Genomic DNA, 22,572 nt, shown 5'->3' on the forward strand with positions numbered 1-22,572 from the left:
TATTTTCCTTGCAACTTTGGTGAATTCACTTGTTCAGCTTTTTACAGGGTTTTTTCTTTTGGTATGGAATTTTTAGGGTTTTCTACATGATCTTATTTATAAACAGATAATTTTACTTCTTCGTTTCCAATTTGGATGCCTTTTCTTTTTTTCCTCCTCCCCACATGCTCTGATTAGAACTTCCACTAGTGTGTTGAATAGAAGTGGTAAAAACACCATTTCCTGTTTTACTGTCTCTTTTTAGAATCAACATCTACACAGCCACAAACTTGGGAGCCCTTCTTTACTCTCATTTTTCATTTCCTATGTCCCGTGTATTTTACCTCCCAAATATTTTGAGCTCTGCCCTTCCTATTTCATCCTTATTAACAGCTCTGATGTAGGCCTTTCTCATCTCTTCTTTGGATTATTGCACAAACCAATTAATTAGGATTCTTGATTTTCTCAAATCCATCCTCTAATGTTGCCAGAGGTGATCGGTCTAAAATGCACATCTAACCTTGTAGTTAGTTGCACTTTCCTGACACCTTTGCATGGCATGTTAGGCCTCACTTATCTGGTCCACAGCTTAAATTTTTCCGCCTCATCCTGTGCTAGTCCTTACCTCCCTCTTTCCACTCATTTAATAGTCAACCACTTGGAGTTTCCCAAACATACTGTGCTGAGCTGTGCATTTGCTTATTATGTTGGTCCCTCTGGACTGCTTTCCTTTCCTCGCTTGGTTAACTTCCACTTAACCTTAAACTCCTCCTACAAGGGGGAGTCTCCTCTCTAGGAAACTTTTTCTGGTATCTCCCATTTGATTGGTTCTTTGTGCTCTTGTAGCATTTACCAAATTGTAGTTAAAATAGGTTCAGAGGTTTTCCTCCCCATTAGCCAGTAAACTCTTGGAGGTTCTCATTTCCTATCACATGGTAGCTCTTGATAAATGTTGCCTAAACTAGTGAATTCATCTGTTTTTTGTTATTAGTCTGTTAACATCTAATATGGATATGCAGAGGGACAGAAGAAAAACAAGGCTGCTTGTAACTACTGCTGACTAACATTGGATCTTGATAGGTGTATCTTGAAACGTTAGAAATAGATTAAATTGGGCTATTAAGAAAGTATCTATGTGTGTTGGGGTAATGTTAGATGAGGTAGAGATGGGTGATGGGAGAAGTGTGGTGGGAGGGCAGGGCACAGATCACTCTAAATTATCTAGATAGGCTTTTAAAGTGAAGCTTTAAAAATCTCAACATGTATTTTCACTATAACAATAACTTAATTATAGAGAGACTGGAAACATTAGATTTATTACCAGTACTCAAAGATTTAATTTAAGACTGGGCAATGAAGATTTGGCAGGTCACTTTTGAATGGTTCCTACTATATGTTCTACAGTGTGGAAAAGATATAATCTAATTGGGAATTGATTATATTAGCTTTTTAAATAAAGAAGCTATTAGGTTACCAAAAGTAATTTGGATGCACGTTCCAGATGTTTAGTACAATGACAAGTTTTTCTGTAAAGAACACTTTCTTTGTGTCTTTAAAAGCTTACAGAAATTAGTGTCTGTCTTACAGCTGTAGTTTTAGATTAAACTGCTGAAAGTGGTTTTTACAAGGTGATAGTTACTGCAGGCAGTGTTGTGATGGCAGTTGGATTGCTTGCTCAGAATTTATTATTGCTTCCTAGTTTGCCTAGTCTAGAGTAAATTTCTAAAATCTAATACCTGTATCCTATGAACAAGCAATGTTTTAATTAAGGAAGAAATTTTTGCCCATTCACATGTTATGTAATATAAAGAGGAAAAGAAAAATGCTAGAGATTGGGAGAGTTAATTTGCTGTGACCTTTATTTATTTTACTCTGTTCAGATGGCACAATAACCACAGAAGGAAAAGATATATATCTTATTAAAGAGGAGAGAGAAAGCTTCTTAGTTTTGTTTCATAGTGCTTAGGGAGGCATATCTAAAACAAATTATGAAAAATACATTGTAGGAAAATGAAATAATCTAAGAAATTTAGGAGTAATTATATTTTCTGATATGTATTTCATAAAAACAAAACAAAATTTGAAAACTAATGAAACAAATGACATACAGGATAAAGACTTACATGTTGTCTGTGGGGAGTTGGTTATGTTCATTGGTGGGTTATATTTTACCTTTGGCAAGAGGGGTAGGCTAAAAAATGTCCTCCAGAAGATATCCACGTTCTAATCCCTGGAATTCATAAATGTTACTTTACTTGGAAAAAGGCATCTCTGCATATGTAATTAAGTTAATAATTTTGGGATGAGGAGATTATCCGGCATTAGCCAAGGAGGCCCTCAGTGTCATCACATGTAGCCTTGCAGGAGGGGGGCAGAGGGCGATCACAGCCACAGAAGAGGATGGGGCAGTGTGACCACATAGGCAGATTGGAGTGATGTGGCCACAGGGTAAGGAATGTTGGCATTTACCTCGAGCTGAAAGAGGTAAGGTACAGATTCTCCCCAAGGGCCTCTGAAAGATGCACAGCCCTGCCAGTGCCTTTATTTTGGCCCAGTGATACTGAATTGGGACTTCTGACCTCCAGAACTGTGAGAGAATAAATTACTGTTGTTTAAAACCATCAATTTGTGGTAATGTTACAGTAGCCATAGAAAACTAATATAGCAGTCATTGTTCAAAATGTAAGTGGACATTTCTAAATAATCACATTCACCTAACCTCGTCCTCTTTTCTGAGATAATAATTTATAGCTCACTCATATTAATCTGTAGTTTGATTTCACATACTATGAATAACCCAGACAATTTTTTTATGATTAAAGCAGCTGGTAAACATTTCTTAGGCACAGAACTCTTGAGAATGTAGCCCAAAATGTTACATTTAAAGGTCTTTTCTTGAGAAAAATGTTTTATCCAATCTGGAAGCTCCCTCATGGCTGCCTTCTTATAGCTGCTCTGCTAAGAGTATAATTCAGACTCCTACAGTTTTACGACACAACCTTAGCTCTTTTGCCTATACACCTGCTATTTAAATATGAATTCCTCTTTCATCTATACTGTAGAAAATACACTCTTGAGGCTCTTATCCAAGAATTGACTTGAGTTCACTATGATCCAGCATATGCCGGGGTCTCACTTGAGATTTTGGTTATGGAGAGTCTGACCATGAGAATAAAGGGTATGTAGGTTCTTTGTGCTTTAGCCCTATATCCTTAATTGTCAGCAGCGTATTATCCTAATCCCCTCAAAGACTGTGTATGTGTTTGGGACCAGGGAATGGGGAGCATGATCCAAGAAACATTTTATAAAGAATCCACAAATTTCTAAGGAAATTTGAACCAGAAATGTCTCGTAAGCACGGGACCAGCTCAAACTGGGCCTGCTCTTTTGACAATGTCAAGTTAAGTTTTATGTACAACAGAACTAAAAAGCGCAAGTCATGTAGCCTGAGCACAATAGAATCTGGCAAGGCAGAGTACCTCTTCAGCAAGCACATTTTGTGAGACAGTAATGACAAAAGCTAAGCTGACTTTCCCATAGCCATGGGGGTGACTTCCCTGGTCACCAAGGCAATGCATGCATTTTGGGGTTACCTTAACTTTTCCCTGTAAGTTGTACCAAAATACCCACTTAAGTTCTTTCATTTGTATCATTCTTTCAAATACAGAAATTTGATTCAAATGAACAAACTAAAACAAAACAAAACATGGGAAAGGTAAGAGAAAAGAAAGATTTAACAGTGGGTCAAATATTCTCTGTGTGAAAAGAAAATATTTTTATGTTTCTTTCTATATGGTTAGGGCAAGTTGGTTACATGGTCACCAAATTCTTTGATAGATTTCACCTGCTCATTCAGTTTGTACATCTCAATGAATTCATGCAAGTGAGGGTTGTTTTTGTCAGTGGCCAGATCGTGTAGTTTTTTTTTTTTTTTTTTTTTTTTTGAGACAGTGTCACTCTGTTGCCTGGGCTAGAGTGCCGTGGCGTCAGCCTAGCTTACAGCAACCTCAAACTCCTGGGCTCAAGTGATCCTCCTGCCTCAGCCTCCCGAGTAGCTGGGACTACAGGCATGTGCCACCATGCCAGGCTAATTTTTTCTATATACATTTTTAGTTGCCCAGCTAACTTCTTTCTATTTTTCGGTAGAGATGGGGTCTCACTCTTGCTCAGGCTGGTCTGGAACTCCTGAGCTCAAACAATCCGCCCGCCTCAGCCTCCTAGAGTGCTAGGATTACAGGCGTGAGCCTCCGTGCCCAGCCCAGATCACGTAGTTTTAGTAGCGACTACTTCACACTTTTATCCAAGTGTAATGCACACTCCATTGTGTTCAGCCCACCCTCCCAGGCATCATGGTCTGGTTTCTTGATATCCTGAAGGAAGATTAGGCCACCTCTGTTGGTTGTGCAGCTTCATTACTTCCTCAGCACATTCCCTCTCATCATGAGATTGGTGAAAATATATGTTAAAGTTCTTCAAAGCCACGTCATTGAGGACGAAGTAGTAAGGCATGGACAGGTATATGTAAGGAGGCGTAGAGCTCTAGGTTGATCTGGCAGTTGATGGTGCTGGTGGTAGTACTGGCACACTCCTGGGAGGGGGATGTAGTCTTCGTGGTGAGTGGCTGAGAGGTGACAGCACTGAAGCTGCAGGAGTGGCGTGGGGCAGGATGGGGAGGAGGGAGAGCCTTGGGGCTTTGAGGATCATGATACCAGCAGATTCAGTGTCTGGCAAAGGCCTGTTCCTCATGGATAGTGCTTTCTGTCTGTCCTGGCGTGGCGGAACGTCAGAAAGGCTTCCCCAGGCTGCTTTGTAAGGGCACTAATCCCATTCATGAGGGCAGAGCCCTTCTGACCTAATCACCGTCCGGAGGCTCCACCTCTTACTACCGTTGCATTGGAAATTAGGTTTCAACATAAGAATTTTGGAGGTACCGATAGATTCAGACTGTGGCCTTCCCTTTCAAATACTAAAATTGTTTTTGTCTCCTTTTTGTTTCTAGCTATGTCTCAGGCTGTGCAGACAAACGGAACTCAACCATTAAGCAAAACATGGGAACTCAGCTTATATGAATTACAACGAACACCTCAGGTAACACAGACTAAGAGGACTTAAGGGGAAATATAAGACATGTAAACTGAGGTACATTTTTAGAAAATGGAAACAAATAGAAGATAAAGTAGTGACATATTTATATACAAGCAGTCCTGACTTATATGTGCTTGGCTGACACTTCATCGATTCAACAATAATTTGAATACCCTATACAAGCTTCTGTGTTAGACATAGGTAAACAGTGGTGACTAAAATAGATGTGGCACCAGCCCATGGCATTTATAGGCATTAAACAAGTAAATATCCATAAAATTACACGTGAAGAGTTGTGTAAAGGGCAAGTCGTCCATGTTGTAACAAGTAATAACAGGGTGCTAGGGAAGATTATTTTGAGAAGGTAAAGATGGCAAAAAATGGGGGAGGAGCAGGTTAGAAGACCATAGACATGCTTAAAACTGGACTCATTTTAAGTTTGAGAGTCCAGTACAACAGGCAGGTAGCGATGCTAACGTTACATACTACTTATAAACTACTTATAAAATTTTAGGGATTGTCAGCACATTTTAAGCAGTGGAAATGGATAAAGTCACCCAGAGATATGAGCAGAAGGCCTATAACTTCATCCAGAGGTGCTTGAACATTTAGAAATTAGGTAGTGGACAAGGAGCCAGTAAGGGAAACTGAGAGGTGCCCCATCAGAGTAAAGGAGAGAAAATTAGGGGATTGGGAGAGAGGGGGGATTGCAAATCTAAAGGAACTATTTCAAGAAGGAAGATGTAGTTAATATGTTCAACACTGCTGAGAAATTGAGTAAGATGAAGGTTGAGAAAAGTGTATATTTATATTAGATTTGGTAATACAGTTGGCCCTTTGTATCCATGAGTTCTGTGTCTGTGGATTCAATCAACTGCAGATTTGAGAATGTTTTGGAAAATAATTCCACAAAGTTCCAAAAAGCAAAATTTGAATTTGCCATGTGCTGAGTACTGCATTGGATCCATGTAAATGAAGTGATGTGTAGGCATTGTATTGGGTATCGTAAGTAATTGAGAAATGATTTGAAGTACACAGGAGGATGTGTGTAGGTTATATGGAAATACTACACTATTTTATGTAAGGGACCTGAGTACCCAAGGATTTTGGTATCTGTGAGGATTCCTGGAACCAGTCCCACATGGATATACAGAGAGACGACTGTATGTATTGATACTTAATGATGTTGACAAGAGCAAATTCACTTGAGCAGATTATGGTAGGTTGAAGGTTAAATGGAATCATGATGCATTCTCATTGGTTCACATCATGAATCAAGGATATGATAATTGTATGTATATGTGGTCCAGTAAGCGGGCAGGGGTGAAAAAAGATGAACATATGATTCTTCCGAGAAATCTGGCTGTGCGGAGGAGCAGAGAAGTGGAACAAAAACTGGAGGGGAATGTGAAATTAAATGTTAAATTTTGTTACATGTCTAAGATGGAGATAGAGTGCCCCTCCCCGCCCTTGCCTTGCACAGCTCTAGAGTTCATCATTCACAATTTACTACGCAGCAGCCCAGTTGAGATACTAATCTTCTAGGCTGATTCAATGGAAAGGGATAGATTGCTGAAGCCTGAGAGCAAATAGAATAATCAAAAGAGGATGTCCTCGAGAAGGTACAAAGGAACGTACCTTTGATAGGAAGAAGCATAGTTTCTCCGTGAACAAGAGAGGAGACGAGGATTTAGAGATTTGGTAGAGAAGAAATGAAGGAGCTCTGTTTCAGTGAAATATGGTAAGGTAGTGTATTGAAAGTTCAGGTGGAAAAAAGTAGATAGAAGAAAAGGTGTAAAATAGCATAGAGAAAAGAAAAGCAAATTTGTTTGACTAACCAATTGCTGAGCAACGTTGACATCCATTAAGGCTGGTGAAAAATTTTTTTTTTTTAAGAGATGGGGTCTTGAGCCCAGGCTGGAGTGCAATCATAGCTCATTGCAGCCAACTCCTAGGCTCAAGTGATCTTGTGCCTCAGCTTCCCAAGCAGCTGGGACTACAGGTGTGCACCACCATGCCCAGCTAACTTGTGTTTTTTGTTTTGTTTTGTTTTTTTAGATAAGGGATCTTGCTGTGTTGCCCATGCTGGTCTTGAACTCCTGGCCTCAAGCAGTCCTCCTGCCTTGGCCTCCCAAAGTACTGACATTACAGGCGTGAACCACCACACCCAGCCTGAGTCTGGTGGTAAAATTGTTAGTGATACCAATGTAGTTTCCCCTCTTCTTTTCCCCTACAGTGGTACATATCTGCACAGGTACACCCCTGAAGAGCATAGAAGGTTGAGTTTATCTAGGGTTGGGATTTTTTTTAGGCATGTTTTAAAGAGGGAGAGAACAGACTTGCTTACTACCTGGGTCGTCATCATCCTCTCTGAGTGATAGTTTCCTCATCTATAAAATGAAGGTTGTATTTGCATGTAAGTATTAAACTAAGTAAAATAAAATACAAAAAGTACTTTATGTATAAGTAAAAGTTGAAACATAACAGGCACTTAATAATGGTAGTTGTTAGTGTAAATGTAAATATATTTTACTCAAGCCTATTAGGAATACTATCTGTAGTTCCTATGTCTGTCCTTTTAGAGTAGTCAATCTTTTGACCATATAAAGAAAACACAAGTATGGTGGACAGCTAGTGTCAGGAGCCTATTGGAAGCCGCTTACTTCTACCTGCATCTTTCTTTATAATACCCACAGTACTAGAACTCTCCTCAATCCATAGGAGCTGGTCTTGGTGGCTTTAGAGCTAGGTTATCTTTGTTCTTGATGCTGGCTTTTGGGAAAGATGGTGAAGGAAGTGGGATTCACTAATCGCTCTGCAGCAGGGGAGATGGTGTCCTGGAATTTTACATTGGAATTCCAAATGCATTTTTGCAGAGAAGCATTTTTAGGCATGACAGTTGGATATAGTGACACATGTTCTGCTTCAGCTGTATTCTGGTTTAAATCAGCTTGTGGATTAGCCTGAGAACCTGATCACCTGGTATAAAATTGTTCTGTGAACCAAGACTTTTTGAGTTTCAAAAGTGATTTTAAAATGAAATCCTGTTAAACTATTTTTAAATTAGAGAATACTTTTTTTGGAATCTTAAAATAGCTTGATGGGCAGCACAAAACGTAATGTATGTCAAAATGGCATAATTTTTGAAGATGAAAATTCTAAGACTCCATTTAGCCCTAACTTCCTCATTTTGCTGGTGAGAAAACATTAATTATTTAGGGTCACACGGTTGGTTAATATAGTGTAACTAGAACTAGACCCTAAGGCAGGTGATTCCAAATGCAGTGCTTTTTAAAATTATGCCAGGCTAATTTCCCATATTGTCTTTTAATTACATTAATATGTTATCTTTAACATTAAAATAAGAGCATTTATATAATGCGGGCGTGGTGGGGCTGAGGGAAGTTGGAGAAGATCGTCGCTATGACAAGGCTGGCTGTGAGTTGAAGGTGGTGGCTAGGTACATATATATGTTCGTTTTTACCATTTCCTATACATTTATATGTTTGAACTTGTCTATAATAAAAGAAATTAAGTAGCATTTAATTTTAAAGTGACTTGTTTTACAGGAGGCCATAACAGATGGCTTGGAAATTGTGGTTTCACCTCGCAGTCTACACAGCGAATTAATGTGCCCAATTTGTTTGGATATGTTGAAAAATACCATGACTACAAAGGAGTGTTTACATCGTTTTTGTGCAGACTGCATCATCACAGCCCTTAGAAGTGGGTATGTTGAAAAGAGTATACTAGGTACTTAAATGGTACCTTGACAGTGCTCTCCGGGGTTTGGGAAATACATTATTCTCTATAAGTGTTTAGTCGAGAACTAGAAATTTTTCTAAAGTCTAGGTTTTAATTGTTGGAGAATCTTTTTTTTTTTTTGAGACAGAGTCTCGCTCTGTTGCCCGGGCTAGAGTGAGTGCCGTGGCGTCAGCCTAGCTCACAGCAACCTCAGACTCCTGGGCTCAAGGGATCCTCCTGCCTCAGCCTCCCAAGTAGCTGGGATTATAGGCATGCACCAGCATGCCCAGCTAATTTTTTTCTATATATATACATATATATATGTGTGTGTGTGTGTATATGTATATGTATATATATATATACATGTATATGTGTATATATATATACATATATATGTATATATATATATATATTTTTTTTTTCTGTTGGCCAGATAATTTCTTTCTATTTTTTTAGTAGAGACGGGGTCTCACTCTTGCTCAGGCTGGTCTCGAACTCCTGACCTCGAGCAATCCACCCGCCTCGGCCTCCCAGAGTGCTAGGATTACAGGCGTGAGCCACTGCACCCGGCCGAGAATCTTTGTTTTGAAACAGTTGGTTTTATACAATTTTAGAGGTTTTATAGGATGAGTATTTGTTTTGAGGAAATTATAATACAAAGCATAAAACCATGGTTTTTCTGCTTTTTAAGTATATCAAAGAATATCCTTCTTAAAGTGTTATTTCAGTAAAAGAACTGATAACAGTTAATATATATAGGTGGTAATTTTTCCTTGTACGGCATGGATATCAGAAAGGGGAAATTTAAATTAGTAAAGAGTAGATTTTTATTCCTAAAATGGTTATATGTAAATTATCATTGAGAAATACTCAAATTTTTCTCTTTTGGCAAATAGTATATAGAGTGTCTTGAGGTTTCCAAAATCTTGCTTACCCACAGTCAGAGTTTCACAGAAATTCAGATTAATCAGTTTAAGTTTCTGTGACTTGGTAAAAGTACTGGCTTAAAGATGATAACTTTCCAGAAGCTGGATATTTTTGTCTTTAGCCCGGAGATACTGGCATTATTTACATTTGCTTTCCCCTCCCTTTTATTTTTATTTTTTTAGGAACAAAGAATGTCCTACCTGTCGGAAAAAGCTAGTTTCCAAAAGATCACTAAGGCCAGATCCAAACTTTGATGCACTCATCAGCAAAATTTATCCAAGTCGTGATGAGTATGAAGCTCATCAAGAGAGAGTATTAGCCAGGATCAACAAGCACAATAATCAGCAAGCACTCAGTCACAGCATTGAGGAAGGACTGAAGATACAGGCTATGAACAGGTATATGGGAAAGGGCCAGAGAGGGTAGCTGTTTTCTGAATACTTTATTAAATATTGAATTTGCTTTTGGAAAAGGTAAGAAATATAGTAGCAAATAGTAGTTATGCATGTTTACCTTCGCATGTAGGTATAATATATGCCTCTGGGCATAATAGGGTATTCCATTTAAAATTCTGGAATCTCTTGTACCTACTTCTCCATCCACGTACCATTCGGTTTCTCCTCTTCATAGCATGATTTCCTTGAAAGAGTTGCTGTGTCTCTCTCCAATTCTTTTCCTATTCTTTTTTGAACCCCCTCCAGTCAGACTTTCATCCACACCACCCCATCACACTGCCTTTATCAAAGTTATCAGTGGCCTCCACATTACACAGTCTAACTGCTGATTCTCAGACCTCATCCTAGCAGCATTTGACACAATTTCTCCTTCGTCTTTGAATAGTTTTCTTCATCTGGCTTTCAGGAGACCATATTCTCCTGGTTCCCTTTGTATGGCATTAGCTGTTTCTGCTTAGTTTCTTTTGCAGGTTTTATTTCAATTCCCCTAACTCTCAAAGATGGAGTGTGCCAGGGATCAGACTTTATTTCTCTTTTCAATACAAAGTCTGTCTCCAGATTATCTCATAAAATTTCATAGTATTAATTACCATCGACGTGCTGATGACTCCCAAATTTATATGTCCAGCCTTGATGTCTCTGAATTTTAGACTCGTGTCCTCTTGGATGTCTAATAAGCATCTCAAACTTAACATGATCAGTACTGAACTTGTAATTCTTATCCACTACTTCCTCTCATTCTTGCTCATTTTAGTTAATGGCAACTCCGTCATTCCACTTGCTTAAGCCGAAAACTTTGGAGTCACCCTTAAACCTCTTTTTCTCAGTCTGTGAATAAATATTTTTAGCTTTTTCCATAGTATGTCCAGATGGGTCCAGGCCACCATGATCTTTCATTTGAAGTATTGAAATTGGCTCCCAACTGGTCTTTCTGCTTCCCATGCTACCCCCATAGTCTGTTATCAGCACAGCAGTTAGAAATTCTGCTAACTTAGAAGTAAGATCAGAGGTTTTTACTCAAAACGCTCTAATAGCTTCTGTTCACATTTGAGTTAAAAACCAAAAGACTTTTATGGTGGCTTCCAAGACCCTATGTAATCTGGGCACTTTCCTTACCCCTATCCTTTTTTCCTCTCTGACATTATCTTCTAATGTATTTAGACCCCAGGGAGAATTGTCATTTTCCAAGTAGGAGAAGTAGTAAAACCCCATCTCAATCCAGTGGTTTTCACCTTGGCTGAAGATGGGAATCGCTTGGGATGCATTTAAATCTCAGTGTTTAGGTATCATGGCAGACTGAGTAATCAGGGCCCAGGCTTTACTGTTTTTTGGGTTCCACAGGTGGTTCTAAAGTGCAACTACAGTCAAAAACCACTGACTTAAAAGATGTGCTCCATTCTAAATATATTAATATTATTACACTAACCTACCACTCTGTCTTAAAATAAAGTATTAAATGTTGAATGTATTTAGTTTTAAAGAATTATATATTCCTTAGAGCTGGTAGGCTTTTAATGTTGTTAAGGAGCAAGAATCCCCTTTGCAAAATCCTTTACATGTAGTCTTTTGTCTTGTTTGAACATAGAAACTAGAAAGCAGTGGGGCTGTGTGACAGGAGTGCCTTTCATATGTTGGCAATTTGATTACAGCTTCTTAACTATTCTTTAGACTCACCAAGCACGCTTCTGCCTCAGGGCATTTGTACTTACTGTTGTCTTCTTCCAGATAATCTTCACGTCCCTCACTTTCTCACCAGATGTCTGCTAAGTTCCCGTCTTCCACCCCAGGACTCCATACTTCCTTACCCTCCTTGCCTCATTTTTTCTCCACAGCACTTACCATTCTCTGACATGTGGTACCCGCTGCAGCTAGAATATGAGCCCTAAGAGGGAAGAGGCTATGTTATCATTGACTCTTACAGCACCAGTACTTAGAACCATGCTTGGCTTAAAGTAGCTGCTTAGTAAATATTTTTTTTTTCCATAATATTCCTTCTTATAGGTATCAGAACTCATACTGAACAATGAGTTCTGAGTTGCAAAAGAGGATTTATTTTTTGCACCTGTCTGTATCAGTAAATATTTTTGAATATGTGAATTTTTTGTGTAAGTTCTTCCTTTATATTGAATTAAAATTAGTCACTTGTGTGTAGCAGTCTGGCCTGTCTTCGTTGGATTCTACACATATTTCAAATTCTACTTCTAGTTTTCCAAATACTTTAATATAGATATATATCGTCTTACATGCTTCTCTAAAGGCTAAACTTTCACATTTCTAATTTCTCACATGACATTCAAGATTATTGGTGTCATTCTTAAAATACTACTGTCAAGACAGTATGTAGTATTATAGATGTGATTTGATAAATGTAGGATATATAATAATAGGCTATAAATCTCCTTTATCTGAACATTATTCTTTAAATGCTGCCTGCAGTTACATTAATCTAGCTCTGTCACTTCAATCTTTTTTTGGAAATAGGTGTATGATAAAAGTACATACATTAATTCTTAGTAAACATGTTAGATCTCTGTAATTTATGGCCAAGTAAAACAACTTTTGCTTTAATTATCGGTTTTAGAAAATATTTAAGTGTAGTCCCTGTGTTGTCACTGTCGAGAGTTTAGGGGCGGGGGTGGTTGTATGCACATTCTCTCTCTCTCTCTCTCTCTCTCTCTCTCTCTCTCTCTCTCTCTCTCTCTCTCGTGTGTGTGTGTGTGTGTGTGTGTGTGTGTGTGTTTTAAGAGATAGGGGTCATTGCTTACTGCAGCCTCAAACTCCTGGGCTCAAGCAGTCCCCTGCCTTAGCATCCCAAGTAGCTGAGACTACAGGTTACAAGCCACTGTGCCAGGTTATTTATTTATTTATTTTTTTTTAAGAGATAGGGTCTCACTGTGTTCCTCAGGCTGGTCTCAAACTCCTGGTTTCAAGCAGCCCTCCTGCCTTAGCCTCCTGAGTAGCTGAGATTACAGGCACAAGCCACTGCACCTGGCCCCAGGTTTTTTGTTCCATTATTTTTTTCAATTATAGTTTGTCATTTAATGTGTTAGCCAATCCCTTCTTGGTTTTGAAATGATCTATAGATTTTATAAGGAGGATTAATTTTTTTTTTTTTAAACAAGAGTTCTTAATCAGCTTCTTAACCTGTAAGGCGGCTAGTTCATTGTCCTGGCAATAAACATGATAACGATGGGCAATAAACATGATAACGACGGGAAAAGAAGGGATATATGATGAAAAAGAAATATGAAAGGATGACACTGTTCTTGGAAATACATGTCATCCTTTCATATTTCTTTTTCATCATATATCCCTTCTTTTTTCTTGTATATAGAGGTAGAGAGACAGGTGATGTGGTAGAAAGAACGTGGTTTGCTATGACATCCTAGGGTCTAGCTCTGGCACTTACTAGTTGTATGACCATAGGCAAATTATTTAATCTTGTACCTCAGTTTCTTCACTTTCTCAACTGTAAAATGGTGGTAATGCTAACTGCCTTGGCAGGTTGTTTTGAAGAGTAAATGAGGTTATATACACAAAGTGCCTTGCTCAGTAATTGGTTTTAGTATTTGAGCTTGTTAGAGAGCTGCTTCCACGCCCATGCTGGTTATTTTGATACCATCCCATTTTCCTGATTAAAATCATTTTGCATTGCGTTAGCAATTAGACTGTGAGGGAGGTCAGCAGGGTGGGCATGCTTGCCATCCTTTTTACATAGTGTTTCCTTAAGAATTTCTAATTAAAGAGGCATAAATACCTTCCCTCAGAACTTTCACATTTCATACCTAAATCATGCCTTTCTTTAAACATAATTTCATAATGGACAAAATGATCAAAATATAAATAAGGATTTGCCAGTAATTCTTACAGTCTTTCGTTTAATAAAGAAACTTATTAAATGAGTAGATACACTTGTTTAAATCATTTAAATGTTTGTCTGTGTGTGTGAGAGATTTTCTTTCAGGGATGAGTGGGAAACAATGCCATTATCCAACTTGGAGCAAATTCAGTTATCAAGATTTTTTAGAATTCTGAAGTTCTGTAGTAAATGTGCTTCAAATTTGATGCTTTTCAAGGACTAAAAGTAAACTTTATGCATTCTTTTTTTTTTTTTATTCCTCTAGATTACAGCGAGGCAAGAAACAACAGATTGAAAATGGTAGTGGTGCGGAAGATAACGGTGACAGTTCGCACTGTAGCAATGCGTCCACACACAGCAATCAGGAAGCAGGCCCTAGTAACAAACGGACCAAAACATCTGATGATTCTGGGCTCGAGCTTGATAATAACAATGCGGCAGTGGCAATTGATCCAGTAATGGATGGTGCTAGTGAAATTGAATTGGTGTTCAGGCCTCATCCCACACTTATGGAAAAAGATGACAGTGCACAGACAAGGTAAGCATGCGGGTTAGTTTCAGATTGTCTGAATTCAGAATGTTTAATTTGGAGTTAAAAGGCAATTTTTCAGAAGAAGTAGGAGTAGTGTATTTCATTCCATTGACGGTTGGGGTTCAATTTGGATACATTGGCTGCCTAAATTGTTGTTTTCTTTTTCATGTGCTTTCCACCTGAAATTATGTATGTGAAAGGAATGACCCTTTTGGGTAGGAGAGGGAAAAGGACCATTCAGATTTTTAAACAATCATACTAGGGTGCCAGTAGGCTCTAAAATTCACGCTGGCAAGGATGGCTGCTTTACTACTGTATCTCTAGCATACTGCCCACCATTGAATGCAGATAATCATCAAATATTTATTGAATGAGCGATTGAATGGTATGCCATGCTTTAAAAATCCTAAGATTAACACTTGTCTGGTCAGTCTTAGAAACCAGATATTTTAATTTTTAGACAGTAAGAAATCTGCTTATATTCTAACTATTCCTCTTGCTGCTGCAGCCAACAAATTCTGATGATTGGGGTTTGAGGCATATGTTCTTTTTCCCTCCTAAGTACTTTGTGTATTTCTGTTTAATTTTTTTTTGTTGCTTTATAACATATTTTACAGAAAGTAAGGTAGGTAAAGTTTTCATAGCCCAGCAGTCAGATAGTAAGCATGTAATTTTCTTCTGTACCTTTCAATAAGAAGTTTTTAGATGATAAAGCAATAAATTTTCTGATATTATTTTGTTAATAATTGGGACATTTACATTTTACTTAGCTTTTAAGAAATGTATTAGTTCTAGGCCAGGTGCAGCATCTCGTGCCTATAATCCTAGCACTCTGGGAGGCCCAGGTGGGAGGATCTCTTGAGGTCAGGTGTTCAAGACCAGCCTGAGCAAGAGCGAGACCCTGTCTCTACCAAAAATAGAAAAATTAGCCAAACGTGGTGATGGGTGCCTGTAGTCCCAGCTACTCGGGAGGTTGAGGCAGGAGGATCACTTGAGCCCAGGAGTTCAAGATTATAGCAAGCTATGATTGTGTGCTGTACTGCGCTTCAGACAGAGTGAGACCCCGTCTCTTAAAAAAAAAAAAAAGAATGAAAGAAAGAAGGAAATACATTGTTAGGTCCATAATTTAAGTAAATTTTTCTCATTAGTATATTCTAGAAGTGAAATTTTTAACGATTTATTCTTTCAGATACATAAAGACTTCAGGTAACGCCACCGTTGATCACTTATCCAAGTATCTGGCTGTGAGGTTAGCTTTAGAAGAACTTCGAAGCAAAGGCGAATCAAACCAGATGAACCTTGATACAGCCAGTGAGAAGCAATATACCATTTATATAGCAACAGCCAGTGGCCAGTTCACTGTGAGTATTTTCAGACAATAGACAGTTGAAACTTGGAGCACGTCGGTCACCTGAGTGGCAAGTGGTGGGGTGGGGTCTAACGAGGCCGTGTAGAACCCTGGGACCCTGAGAGAGAAACTGCAACAGGGCAGTTAACTTCTTAATACCCTTTGTTTATTCTGTTATGAACAGTGTAAGAGATAAGTAGTTAATTCCTAAGATTTTTTTTAAAAAAAGATTCTGTGGATTTCTATTTTTGTTTCATCACAGTTTTCATAACTTTTTCTTTCTTTTTTGTTTTAGGTGTTAAATGGCTCTTTTTCTTTGGAATTGGTCAGTGAGAAATACTGGAAAGTAAACAAACCCATGGAACTTTATTACGCACCCACAAAGGAGCACAAATGAGCTTTTAAAAACCAATTCTGAGACTGAACTTTTTTATAGCTTATTTCTTTAATATTAAAGATGTACTTTCATTACTTTTATGGACAGATCTTGGATATGTTGTTCAGTTTTCTTTCTGAGCCAGACTCGTTTACACTATTCAAATCTTTTCTCCTTAATTTAAGATATCCTTTATGGAAGGGACTGCAGTTATTCAGTACTTTTTGTTTTTTTAAAAATATTATCTAAGTTTTGTGTTTTCACAAAGCGTGGTTCCATTTGGAGCACCCTTTGGGCCCTGGAATTTTTCATAGTTCTGTATTCTTAAGTAAAGATTCTGTTGGCCGTTCTTTTCCCTCTTCCCTCAGAAGTTTTTTAGGCCTACAGAATGTTAAATAATATGTATTCTGACTTTTTTCTCCCTGGAGTTGTGTATATTTATAGTTTTCTATATAAACTGTAGTATCTTCATGAAGACCAAGGCTCAAGTTTACTGTGCTTAACAACAATTCTCATAGGATTGTTCTTTTCATGGTATTTTCTTCCATAATATCTCATTTTAAAAAGAAGTTCTTGATGAACTTAGTGTCCATCGTCATGCAATGTTATTTTTTTTTCATTCTTTTTCCCTGTAATTTTGGAATTTTTGGTCTTGGAAAGAGAATCAAACAAAATCTTAAGTTCTATGAGAACTTGACTCATTGACAGATTTTCCTGAAAGAAAAATTAAATTGGTAGTAATATGTAGTCTTCAAATGTATATTTAAGAGTGCTTTTTGTTGCATTAATTCTGCTGTTACTTCAGTTCCTTTATTATGTGTGTTTGATGTTTTTCCTATTAAAATACCAGAGATGAGATATTTTGCACTTTAGCCTTGATAAAAAGTACAAGATATGTTCAAAGCTTCCCTGATTCTTTTCTTATTGGTAGCCACGTAAGTTTCAAGAATAACATGGCACATAGAACAATGGAGAAAAGTTTGCTTCCATTTGAAAAGTGTGTTTAGCATTTTGGGTTGCTGTATCAGTTTATAAATTTGGTGCTCTGCTAATTACATTCTAGAAGCAGGTTAATGGAGCTTGAGCCCTGTGTTGATAGGTAGTGAAAGATAATTCTGTAGAATGCCAGCCAGTAGGGTAAAGTCATTGTACTCTTCCTAATTTTTATGTTGAAGGACAGTGTTGGGTGTTTGGGAGCTAGAAGGCTTTATGCTGACAGGTCAGAAATACGGTTGACTTGTGTGTTATTTTTTGTCCCTGTCCTGGTTCTAGGTGTGTTTCCAAGTTTATATTATTGCAGTGCTTAAAAATACATGTTTGCATTCAGAAATTAAACCCCAAAGGGTTTTTAGATAGGGAGTACACACCTCCAGCAAGTACCATTGTAACTAAAGTCTGTCTAGTCATTGTAAATATTTATCTGTCAATTTTGACGGATTGGGGCCAGCTTGATGTAATCTTCAGCCCAATGTGAAAACTTAAAAGCTTATTCAATTTTTTTACCATTTTATTGAAAATATTTAAAATCTGTTTTTACAGTTTTTTTTGTAATCTGTGCCATGAAATTTGAAAAACCACCAAAAATCAAGGGAACTTTTATATTCAATTCCTTTTCTGGTGTAATGTTAAGTTGTATAGATTAATGCATGCCCACTGAATATAACCCTGCTTTTGTGATAAAACTGCTTAGATTTTGTTGGTGACATTAGATTAGTGGTTGCATTAAATAACTAAATTCCCATTGTGATTATTAATTGAAATTTTGTCTTTAAGCAAAGAGTTATTTGTGAATATAAGCTTTGTGTTTAGAGAATGTATGTGTTTTTATCTGTCAGTATGGGAGGATATAAACTACATCATTAGTGAAGTCATTGGATGTGTAATCCTTTGCGAAGTACAATTATAGGTATTTGATAGACCATTGAGAGAGAGAGGGAGGGAGAGAGTGTGTGTATGTGTGTTTTGGAGCAGGGGGAGGGAGGATACTATTGACCATCACTGCCAACCAAGATTTCATAAAATAATGTTCAGATAATTTCTATAATCACTTTCTCAACTGAGGAACAAAAGGTTGACCAGATGTATTAATGTACAATTTTCCCTGCCTCAAATGTAGCCCTGCCTTTAAAAACCCTGGCCTGTAAGCCATTAAGGAGTTTAGGTCTTAAGCATTAGTTGATTACCCCTTGCTTGACACCATGTAATAAAAATGCCTCTTTCTTCTTGCTGCAATTCTCTTTCTTTTTTGAGAACAGTCTTACTCCGTTGCCCTGAGTAGAGTGCCGTGGTGCCAGCCTAGCTCACAGCAGCCTCCAACTCCTAGGCTGAAGCAATCCTCCTGCCTCAGCCTCCCGGGTAGCTGGGACTACAGATGTGCACCACCACGCCTGGCTAACTTTTCTATTTTTAGTAGAGACAGGGTCTCACTCTTGCTCAGGCTGGTCTCGAACTCCTGAGCTGAAGCGATCCTCCCGCCTCGGCCTCCCAGAGTGCTAGGATTACAGGCGTGAGCCACCGCGCCACCGTGCCTGGCTGCTGCTTGCTGCAATTCTCAACTTCAGTGTGTGACTTTGCTTTGCTGGTTGAGTGGATCCCAGTTTGGTTCAGTAACAAAACTAAACTTTTATTTTACATATGTCTTTATGTCCTTTAATAAAGGTATATTTTCAAGTGACTAAAAGCATGAGCTCTGAGGTCTGCCTGGGACTAGATCCTCCTGGCTCCTGCCAGTTTTAGAGTGGCACTGAATAAATTAATCTTGTTTAGCTTTAGTTCGTTTTTCTTTTTTTCTCTTCTTTTTCTATGAAATACAGATAATAAGAACTGTTACAGCCCAACCAGGTCCACTGTCCCACTGCTCAAGGGCAAACCAATACACTGGGATAGCAGGTGTTACCGCAGAGAAATTTACTATTACATGTGCCATGTGAGGAGATGGGAGGAATTTCTCAAATCCGACCCCTCGAGAATTTGAGAGAAAGGATTTTTGAAGATAGTTTGGTGGACAAAGGGCAAGGCGACTGAGTCTGCTGATTGGCTGGGTTCAGGGTAGAGGGGGTAGGGAGTCACAGGGGTGTAGAAGTTGTCTTCTTATGCTGAGACAGTTCGTGGGTGGGGGCCACTAGTCTGGGTGAGTTAGCCAGTCCACCAGAATGCAAGGCCTGGAAGATATCACAAAAACTAGTCTTAGGTTTCACAAGGGCGATGTTATCTATGGGAGCGATGAAGAAAGCTAAGAATCTTTACGCCCATCAGCTGTGTGACTCCTGAGTAGTGAGCAATTACAGGAAAGCAAGCGAGGGAACAGTGGCTGGGTTATACGTATATTTTAACTATACCTATTCCTTTGCAGAGTTCAGGCCTCTACCACGGTTCCCACCCTGAGGCCCTTTATTAATTTTATAAAGGGCAGTTTCAGATCTACTGTTACAGATTATGATATAATCTATGTATAAATAGTGCTGTGTAGTGCTATGTTTCATATAAACGATTACAATTAATACTCCACTTCCTAGGAAAAGTTTTTATACTTGGTAAATTTTACTCCTGGGCCTACTTCATCTAAACTCCTCTCTTGTCAGTCCACTTCACTCACATAAAATTAGGTAGAAGACGTTTGCAGTTTCGGGGTAACTCATGTACAATTTACTCACATTTTAACATTGTCTTATCTTTTCAGGAGAGCCGGGGAAAGCTCTTTGGGCTGGAAGAGGGCTTGGTTCTTGCAGAGGGGAAAGGGTGGCAGCGGAGAAGGGGATCCTATGGGCATGGTTGATGAGGCTCTGTAGACAAATAGGACATTGTCTTTAGATGGTCATTCTTCGTAACCTCTTTCTGGGCTTGGGGAATTCCTCTTCCTAATGATGAAGAAAGTCTTATGGAGAGTAAAACTGTGAGATGTTCACTGTTCCAGCCTAGACGGAGACAGCTGGAAAACACAGCTTGATCCTGGAAATTTTCTGAATCCCTATCTTTTTGGGTCTTGTGAGAGTAGAGACACTGGTGAGGAAAGAGTGACACTGAGAATTGACATAAGAGTTTTAGAAAGACTTGGATGAATGAGTATTCGAAATCCCTAATCCTCACTTTAAGTGAACCCCGTAGATATGCTTGTGCCTTGGCTGATGACCTCTTAATAACATCATTTAAAAGAGTTAGCTTGCAAAAAGAAGTCCATTTGCTTTATCCTTACAATCCTTAATTGTTTCCAGGACATAGTTTGAGTCAGATCCTAATACAAAGTATAATCTAAAAGAATGCTTTTTTGGAACATACATATTACTATGTGGAGAATACCCATGGAAATAGATTCTGAGTATGTAGGACCTTGAAAGAAATAACAATTTTAAATTGGGTTAAATTAGCAATATGGGTACACCTACAGCAGAGATTCTAGCTCAGTTGTCACCTTTAAACAGCTCCAAGTGGTCCTTTTTAATTGGTTGAAAGACATTTTGACTCAGCAGTGGCTCATCTAAATTGGAAGTAATATGATAGAAATTCCTTGATGAAATGTAGAGAAAGGAAATCGAAAACAGAAGAGGGGGAATGTTGGAGAGGATTTAATATGTGTGATCCTCTAACTAGATCCTCATGAGAGTCTAGTTGACTCTCTTTACCAAGGCATTGGGAAAGCGCTAGTGAGCAGAGCACCGGAACTCATGGAAAGCTTGATAGTGTGTTTGTCTGTCAGAGATGCCTCAGTTGAAATGGACTCGACTCCTTGATTCAGTGGGCACTGCCAAGGCTGGATCATGTCAGGACAAAGTTCACTTAATTGCTAGACTAGAAAGGTGGGCACGGTTACTAAATAAGCAGTAGGACAAAATAATCAGTAAAACACAAGGATTGGCCTTGGCTAACTGATCATGTGATTTAAAGGATCAAAATGGTCCTATTTGACTTATATAACTGAAAATTATAGGTCGGACTTGAGCCACTATGGTATTTCCAAGCCCTCACCCAGTTCCCAGGCCTGATTTAACTGGATTCCTGGAGCCCTTTGAGAAAAGACCCTGATATAACATCACAAGTATGCATTTGTGTATCTCTTCACCTTCTACAAAGTAACCTGTGGCCATTTACTAGAGCAATTATGCAATGCAGGAAGAAATTTTTAGATCTTTTGGGATTACTGAACTGGTCTTCAGTTCTAATTTGGGGGAACCAGAACATCACACAATTTATTCAGAGTGGAGTTTTATGGAAGTTGGTATAATAAAAGGAGATTTGACTCAAGTCTACCACAGTGATCCACCCCCCCAACGCAATCCCTTGGTTACTTCTCCCATTTCCTGAGTGTATAGTTAGAGTATTAACATAAGTAACTAGCAGAGTCAAAACAATGGTTTCCTGAACTGGTTTCTTTTGTTTACCACATTTTAATAGAGGGATACAACTGAGGTCATTTTACACTGTGGTCAACGTATGCAGTGTCCCAGATTACTACTATTGTTAGGGGAACAATAATGTAGAACTAAATGGAATTTTTAAAGTCATTTCGTTTTTAGACTGATTACCTTATCACAGAGTTCCAAACTACTTCCTATCAAACTTTTCTTAGAAAAAAATCTGTCTTTACATGTGAAATTAATAATACATATTAATACATATTTTAGATAACAGTAGTTTATGTTTCTGTATTAAATTAGGCTCCTTGCATTAAACCCAACTCATCGTTGATCAATATATGTCATTACTGATAAGCATTTAGCAAAATTTGAGACTGAGATTCAATTTAATAATATATATTAAATCAGATAATCTGAATTCTGGTTTACCTTGTGGATTTATAGTAATTTTTCTTTTTAATTGTACAAACAAAAAAGAAGTAACTAATTTTCATTTCTTTTCGTGCTCATTTGTAAGTTAAAATTTTAACTGACAAGAATTATCGAGTACAATTTTTTATGGTCATTACAGAAACTAACTTGCACTACCTATTGCTTTGTTTTACTGAAAATGTATGATTATATTAATTGGAGAAAGAAAAAAAATCCTCTTGGGAATATCCTGTAATAACACAAAGGGACTCCCTTATTTCTGCTAATTAATAGTCTATGTTCATCTAACCCCCAACCCCCAGATTTTCTGTATATGTCATGGAAATGCTTTTTTCTTCTGTGGTGTAATTCAATCTTTCAATTATAACTGTACTCCCACTCCCACCCCAGGTTAGTGGTTATAAAAAGTTACTTTCCCTGAGAAATACTTTAGGGCAAATGGATTAAATTTTTGAGGCAAAATCGTAAACTTTGTACCAAATCC

General features: G+C 38.1%; 1 protein-coding gene and 1 pseudogene across 2 annotated transcripts in view; one reads left to right on the plus strand and one right to left on the minus strand.

Annotated features, from left to right (window-relative positions):
• RNF2 (ring finger protein 2) overlaps positions 1–18,537 on the plus strand; it is a 36,906-nt gene extending 18,369 nt beyond the window's left edge. For both annotated transcript variants that reach the window (XM_045536404.1, XM_045536403.1), the window contains exons 2-7: positions 4,979–5,067; positions 8,634–8,794; positions 9,918–10,133; positions 14,315–14,587; positions 15,771–15,942; positions 16,225–18,537. In XM_045536404.1, the coding sequence (XP_045392360.1) occupies positions 4,981–5,067; positions 8,634–8,794; positions 9,918–10,133; positions 14,315–14,587; positions 15,771–15,942; positions 16,225–16,326 (1,011 nt within the window). In that variant the 5' untranslated portion in view covers positions 4,979–4,980 and the 3' untranslated portion in view covers positions 16,327–18,537. The remainder of the gene's footprint in view (positions 1–4,978; positions 5,068–8,633; positions 8,795–9,917; positions 10,134–14,314; positions 14,588–15,770; positions 15,943–16,224) is intronic.
• LOC123627182 lies at positions 12,175–12,287 on the minus strand (annotated as a pseudogene).
• Positions 18,538–22,572: the final 4,035 nt, after the last annotated feature.

Source organism: Lemur catta, chromosome 23 (genome assembly GCF_020740605.2).
Source record: "Lemur catta isolate mLemCat1 chromosome 23, mLemCat1.pri, whole genome shotgun sequence".
NCBI lineage: Eukaryota > Metazoa > Chordata > Mammalia > Primates > Lemuridae > Lemur > Lemur catta.